The following is a 7376-nucleotide window of genomic DNA, read 5'->3' on the forward strand; positions in this document are numbered from 1 at the left end:
AATTTAAAAACATAACACTGGGAACGCCTGGGTGGCTCAGCGGTTGAGCGAGAGCCTTGGGCTCAGGGCATGATTCCGGGATCTCGGATCGAGTCCCACATCAGGCTCCCTGCATGGAGCCTGCTTCTCCCTCTGCCTATGTCTCTGCCTCTCTGTGTGTCTCTCATGAATAAATAAATAAAATACTTTAAAAAAACAAAACATAACACTGTAGTAGAAATCAGGACAAAATTGTATGGAAACAAAGAATAAAACAATAGACCAAGGGATGCCTCAGTGGCTCAGCGGTTGAACATCTGCCTTTGGCTCAGGGCATGATTCCGGGTCATGGCTCCCTCCTTCACAAAGCATGTAAAATCCAGGATTCCGGGACTCCTCCGTGGCTCCGTGGTTGAGCATCTGCCTTCGGCCCAGGGCGTGATCCCGGGGTCCTGGGATCGAGTCCCACATCGGGCTCGCTGTGAGGAGCCTGCTTCTCCCTCTGCCTGTGTCTGCCTCTCTCTGTGTGTGTCTCTCATGAATAAATAAATAAATCTTTTAAAAAAAAATCCAGGAATTCCTTACCCTCTTGGGTTTTGTTTCTTATTCTGTAAAAAAGAATTAATAGTAAATTCACTGACTAATTTAGTGAGTATATCCAGGAACGAATGACACCCTGTGTCAGAGAATAGTAACAATTCAGGAAGGCAGCACAGGTATGCGAATAGGAAGGAGAAACAAAAACAAATTTCCAGAGTCAGCAAAGTGTTTCAATTGTCAATTGCCTATGAGCTATGGTACCAAATCAATAATATCTTAAACAAAACCCAATGCTTTACAGAGAAGCATGAACTCATTATCACAGAGCAACTTGGAGATTATTTATCTATGACCCCATACAAACAAGCATATAACTTTGAAATATGAATTTATTTTGGAGGCACATCTTCTCATAAATGATCAGTAAGGTCATTTTATAAAACATTCCACTTAAAATTTTTTAAATGAGTTAGTGATTTATGGCAACCAATTCCAATACTATATGTATTTGAACACACTGAAATTTAATTCTGTTCTAAAACTGTATAATGCACACTTCTGAAAGACTCACAATTCTATAGTTTTGCAAAGGCTTTTGGCCAAAAGCAAGATAGCTGACTAGCACTGACACTGTATTTACAAAGTCTATAAACACAAATTAGAATTTGGATTAAAATATTTACGTCTAAGACACATTTTATTTCCATGACACATGCCAATATACATTTAATTATCCAAGTTAAATTATATAGGAAGTGATTACATGTCATTTGGAAATTAATGGATGGACACAGTGAAGAGCCTAATTGGAAATTAAAAGTTGAGAAGAGTGTTTGTTTGTTGGCTGTATCATCTTAGAACAGGAATAAAACGAGATGTGTGAAGAGTCCATACAAGGTGGTTGAAAGCATGTATCTACTTATTCATTCAACCCCCATTTACTGGTTGCTTACTAGGCGCAAGGCAATGCTCAGCAGTGAACAAAGCAAAGTCCTTGACCTCACAGAGACTACCTTATGTTGATTGACAGACAAAAAAATAAATACACAAAGGTCATATAATGCCAAAAGATAAACATTAAAGCAGGGAGAAAAGGTGATAAAGGGAAAACCAGAAGCCTGAATGAAATAAGGAAGCAAACCAGTTCACTAAATAGGGAAAAGTCTTCCAGGTGGAAGAAAAATCAGAACAAAGACCCCAGAAGAGGATTTTACCTGGTGTGTTAAAAGAACAAAAAGGCAGTCATGGAAGGAATGCACAGTGAGGGAAGAGTGATACAAGATGATATTAAAGGGACAATCATGGACATATTATGTGGGATCTAAAAGGCCATAATGGGAGTGCAGATTTTATTCTGAGTGCAAAGAGAAGCAGCCATAGGTTTAGAAGCTATGGAGTGGCATAATGTGGTGAGCATTTACAAAGACTCATTCTGGTGGCCCCATGAGAATGGACTACAGAGAAGCAAGAGTAGAAGCAAGAAGACCAGCTGGGAGGTTCCAACAGAAATCTAAGACAGGGGAGATCCCTGGGTGGCTCAGCGGTTTGGCAACTGCCTTTGGCCCAGGGCGCGATCCTGGAGACCCGGGATCAAATGCCGCATCGGGCTCCCGGCATGGAGCCTGCTTCTCCCTCTGCCTGTGTCTCTCCCTCTCTCTCTCTCTCTCTCTCTCTCTATCATAAATAAATAAATAAATAAATAAATAAATAAATAAATAAATAAATCTTGAAAAAAGAAAAAAAGAAATCTAAGAGAGGGAGAATGGTGACTTAGACTAAGATAAAAAGAGCAGACAGAGAAGGTGAGAAATGTCAGATTATGTCAATACTTTAGAGAACAGTATCCCGGACATCCATTCATTTATGCATTTAACTAATATTTACTAACATTACTGAATGTCTACTATGTACCAGACACAGAGCAATAAACCCAATCTTCATGAAACATTGAGTTCAAGGATAAGATATAGTTGTAATTTCAATAAAGGAGGATAAATGCTCTAAGAGAGAGATATAGGATGCTATAGGATAGCAGGGGAACTGGCCTCATCTAAGAGCCAGAGGAGGTCACCAGAAGAGGGGCTATATATTAGCCATGCCAAGAGCTTATATGTTCCAAACATAGAAATGGAATACGTGAAGCCCAGAAATGACACAGATCTTCTTTTATGGGCCATTTTTATTACTTTATGGCACCTTCTCACATCCATGCTCATGCTGGACTATTTAATTTATGAGAGCTCTTTATATACTTGTAGATAAGCCTTTTAAAATATGATCTGCATTTCTTTTTCCAATTTGAGTTACCTTTGACTTTGCTTTTAATACTTTGGTTTGGTTTGGGTTTTTTTTGCCATGGACAAGTGTGTATATGTCTTAATATAATTGATTTATATTATTAATAATATATTTACATTAATTATTATAACAATATAATTGCTTTTCTCGATATTAATAAATGGCCTTTGAAATCTAAGCCATGTGAACCAAAGATAGGCCTTCCTGACTCCAACTTAAATAGGAATTCACCATGTCTCCTATTATCTGTATGGTATCATATGTTACATACAAATCTTTCATCTGTTTGGACTTCTTCTGTGGTGCCCTGCATGAGGTATGGGTTCAACACACAACTTTATTCACTGTGACATTATTTGTAATAGCAAAAAGTAATAGCAGAGGTGATGTATAGAAGCAGAGATATCCGCAAGGTAACTCTGAATGTAGATTTAATGGGACTTAATGATGGATTGGGGGTGGGGAGCAGTGAAGAAGGAAAAACAAACAGCTTCCAAACTTCCTACCTGAGCAACAAGGTGTATGGTAGTGTCATTCACTGAAATACAGGACTCAAGAAAAGCAGCATTGTTTGAGAAGATAATAACTGCTGTGTCACACATCATATTAGGTAGACATAGACTTACTGTTCGAGGAAGACATCCCAACTAACAAATTTAGTATAAGGAGGCACCTATACTACTTATACTAAGTCCTATTAGTATAAGGCACCTATACTACTTATACTACTTATACTAAGTCCTATTCAAGGACAGGACCTAGAATAGAGATTCTCATTCTGAGTAGTCAGAAACAGAAAGGTCAAAAGAAAAAAGGGAGTGAGTTTCAATAAAGGCACAATCTACACGGTGGAATCCTATAAGGAATGGTTTATAATTAGCAAGGGAGATCCCTATGACCTTAGAAAGCGAGCAGCCTAATTCGGTGTTTAGGTAGAAACCAGAGTTCAAATGGTTAAGACATGTGTGAGGTAAAACCAAAATCAGGAAGCAGGAGAAGCCCATTCGTGGAATAGTGAAGGATTAATTGGGTACACGGAGAGAAGGAAATGTAAAGGGTGTTTCTCCAGTGAATAGGAATTGTTCACTCTTATTTAATAATATCTTCTACTCAAATGCTCTTTACACATCTATCATACTTGAAGCTCCCAACCACAAGAACCGTCTGAGGCTGGCAGGACTTTGCCCAGATATGCACACGAACACCAGAACAACCTGAAGAACTCACACCACACCTTCCAGCTAGAATGTAGCAGGATAAGGGGTGTACCCAGAGCCAGCGCTTTTTTCTATCTATCCCACTTCTGGCTAAACCAGCTTTGAAGCTAAGAAAAGCCAAGGAATGAGGATTGGGAATAGATTAGGAAAAAGCCAAGGAATGAGGAAAGAATCCCCTTTCGTTTATATACTTTATTGTTTTTCTTCTCAAAAGGATCTGAGATCACACAGAGAAAGTTTTGTGCGTAAGCATATGTGAAGCAATGCTATTTATTGCCCATACGTATTATTGTCCAAGCTTAATTACTCCTTTTCCTTCAAAGAATGATGGCCAGTGGTTTAAAAAGAAGTGGCAATTTTATTAGGGATCTAACCAAAGTTCTTTGTCATTGACTACATATTTTGCGACCGTTATTTATTCCATTCTTAGTTTTCTGAACGGTAAAATATTAATTGCTATGCACCTGGCGCTTTCTGTGATACCAATGTGCCCTGGGAACTTAACAAAGGGTTTGAGTCCATAGGATTCCTAGAGAAAGACGTTAATGATAGTAACAACGACAATTGACAATTTCGGGGCTTAAAATTTTAAAGAATTCACCGTCAACTAAGAGCAGTTGAGAAGTGAAGTAATTCGAGTATTTCCTCCCCCCTGTTCCAGCACTCCCAGAAGGAATCTTCCTGCTGTCTGTTCTTCAGGTGTGTCCCCTTGTCCTTCAGGGAACTTTTTTTTTTTTTTTAAGATTTTATTTATTTATTCATGAGAGACACAGAGACATAGGCAGAGGGCAGAGGGAGAAGCAAGCTCCCTGCATGGAACCTGATGTGGGACTTGACTCCAGGACCCAGGGATCAGGACCTGAGTCACCCGGGTGCCCCTCCTTCAGAGAACTTGGGGCTCAACAGGAAAGGTCACACCGGGTTGAGCACTCTTTGGCACCTGGTCTATTTAATTTTTCTCTTCCTAGGGGACTCAGGAAATCCAGTCTGGGAAACCTCTGATCCCAAACTCTCCCAGGGGCTGTCCATCGGCTTTGAATTCCCCTACCTTCTGCCTCCCCCTCACTCCCCCTGCCCTGGCCCAGCCCTGAGATCCCAGTCTCTTCTGCCAATGAGGGGGACTGTCCCTCCCCAAATAAAACCACCCCTTCTCGCTCCGAAGACTGGGTGCGTGGAGTCACTGCTACAGTGTTCCTTAACATGGGAAAGAAGTCAGAGCCAGAGGGCCTAGGAAGAGACTCTCGATGCCTCTGTGCACAAGACATCCGGACGAACATTTCCCTAAAAGATGAAGGTGGGGCAGCCGGGGTGGCTCAGCGGTTGAGCGCCTGCCTTCAGCCCAGAGCCTGATCCTGGGGTCCCAGGATCGAGTCCCACGTCGGGCTCCCTGCATGGAGCCTGCTTCTCCCCCTGCCTGTGTCTCTGCCTCTCTCTCTCTCTGTCTCTCATGAATAAATAAACAAAATCTTTAAAAAAAAAAAAAAAAAAGGTCCAGATGAAGGCAACCGCACAGGCCGACAAACAACGGGACCACAGGAAGGGTCGCCCAGGGCCCGCCCCTGCACCGTCTCCTGCGCGCGCACCCCCACTGCGAGCCGCCCCTGGAAGGGCGCCCCCCGCCCTCCCTTGGACCCAGGCGAGCGCTTCCCGCCGCGGCCTCCGCGCCGGGCCCCCGGGCAGGAGCGCCCGCGCCTCCCCCCGACGGCAGGCGCCCCACGAGCCGCGCGGCCCGCTCCTGCCCAGAGGCCACGGTCTGGGATGGGCGTTTGCGGCTGGCGTCTGTCTCCCGCCGCCCGCGCCGATTACATCTGCGGCCGACACCCTCCTCCCCGCCTCCGGGATCGCGGCGCCCAGGCCGCCCGCCTCGTGCTGGCAACCTGCCCCCGATTCCGCTGCGCCCGGGAGCAGCCCGGCCGCGCGCCCCCGCCCCCGCCCCCGCCCCCGCGCCCCCCAGGCGGCCGCGGCCACTCACCGCGAGGGTCAGCAGCAGTTGCGCGCGGAGGGCTCCGCTGGCGGAGCGGGTGGCGCGGGCTGGCGCCATGGGGCCCTGCGGGGCCCGGCGAGCTCCCCTGCGGAGGCGCCCGCGGCGGGCTGGGCGGGCTGGGCGGGCTGGGCGGGCTGGGCGAGGCCGAAGGCCGCGGCCGGAGCGCGGGAGGCTGCGAGGGTTTCTCGGGGGCGCCCGCCGCGCAGCCAAGGGCTTTTCCTCTGGCCGGGGGTGGGGCTCCAGGCGCGGCCGAAGGACACGGATCGGCCCCTCCTCGCTCTTTTCTCAAGTCTTCATTTCTGGAGGAGCGCAGCAGGTGGGAACCGCCGTCGCCTCCGCCCGGTCGCCCGCGCTAGTGTTCTCAGCCGCGGTCGCCACCTATATGCCCCATCACCCCCTCCCCCGCCCCGGTGTCCGCCTGGGAGATCGGCCGCCGGCCCTGCCCAGCCGGAGCCCTGACGGTGGCAAGACTCACTCCCCGGGCGCTCCCGGCCCCGCCCCGCCCCGCGCGCTGCCCTCGGCCCCGCGGCTGCGAGCTCGGGGCCGCGGGGCCTCCCGGCTGGAGCTCAGCGGGGACCTCAGCGGCAGCCCCGTCCCGCAGACGCCCAAGGTGCGGTTCAGAAGAGAGGGCTTTCTTCCGTGGCACGCCTCTCTCTGGTTTTAGAAACTGCATGGCCGACAGAGCAGAGATGCAAGAAAATTACCATGACTTAAAGACGTTAATTAATTACCTAAGGGATTCCAGGCTACAAAAAAAAAAAAAAAATTTTAACAAAATCAAGGGTAAGCTACTACAGAAAACGCATCTCTCCAGATCCTGGATGTTGACTAAATGTGCGCTATGGCTCTACTCCAAGACCTTCCCTTGTCCCAAGGTAAAGCCACCCACTGACCTTGTACCTGTCTCCTAAACTGAACTCCTGGACACCTACTGGAGATTTCACTCTTCCTTTCCTACCACCAAAACCAGAATTTGCAGTGAGAAAAGAAATAGAATGGGACACAATTTATGTTTGGTTTGCGGTTTACTTAAATTTCTGCAGTCCTTAGCCTAGACGATTAAAATATGAAAGCAATATGCTTGTGCCCTCCAGAAAACAATGACAGGGCCTTGTGACTCACCTTCCTGCACCTCTTTTCAACTACTGGCTTAAACCAGGAAAAGCCTGACCACAAAGGAGAAACCTGTCGGTTCCATTTCATTTGGTTCCTCTCCCCTCGGATGTTTGGAGAAACCTGTTTGAAAAGCCTACCATGTCACTCACACCATTTCCATTCCTGAAAACAGGTACCATCCTATACCATTATTCACAGAGTCAAAACTATTATAATACTGACATACAGCTAAACTCAAAAGT

At 46.6% G+C, this 7376-nt stretch overlaps 1 protein-coding gene across 4 annotated transcripts in view; it reads right to left on the bottom strand.

Moving 5' to 3' along the window:
- The window catches only part of DSC2 (desmocollin 2), a 34605-nt gene extending 28467 nt beyond the window's left edge, over positions 1–6138 (bottom strand). For all 4 annotated transcript variants that reach the window (XM_041774152.1, XM_041774142.1, XM_041774173.1 and 1 more), the window contains exon 1: positions 6007–6138. In XM_041774152.1, coding sequence (XP_041630086.1) covers positions 6007–6075 — 69 coding nt within the window. In that variant the 5' untranslated portion in view covers positions 6076–6138. The remainder of the gene's footprint in view (positions 1–6006) is intronic.
- Positions 6139–7376: the final 1238 nt, after the last annotated feature.

The sequence above is a fragment of the Vulpes lagopus genome, chromosome 1, assembly GCF_018345385.1.
Source record: "Vulpes lagopus strain Blue_001 chromosome 1, ASM1834538v1, whole genome shotgun sequence".
Classification (NCBI taxonomy): Eukaryota; Metazoa; Chordata; class Mammalia; order Carnivora; family Canidae; genus Vulpes; species Vulpes lagopus.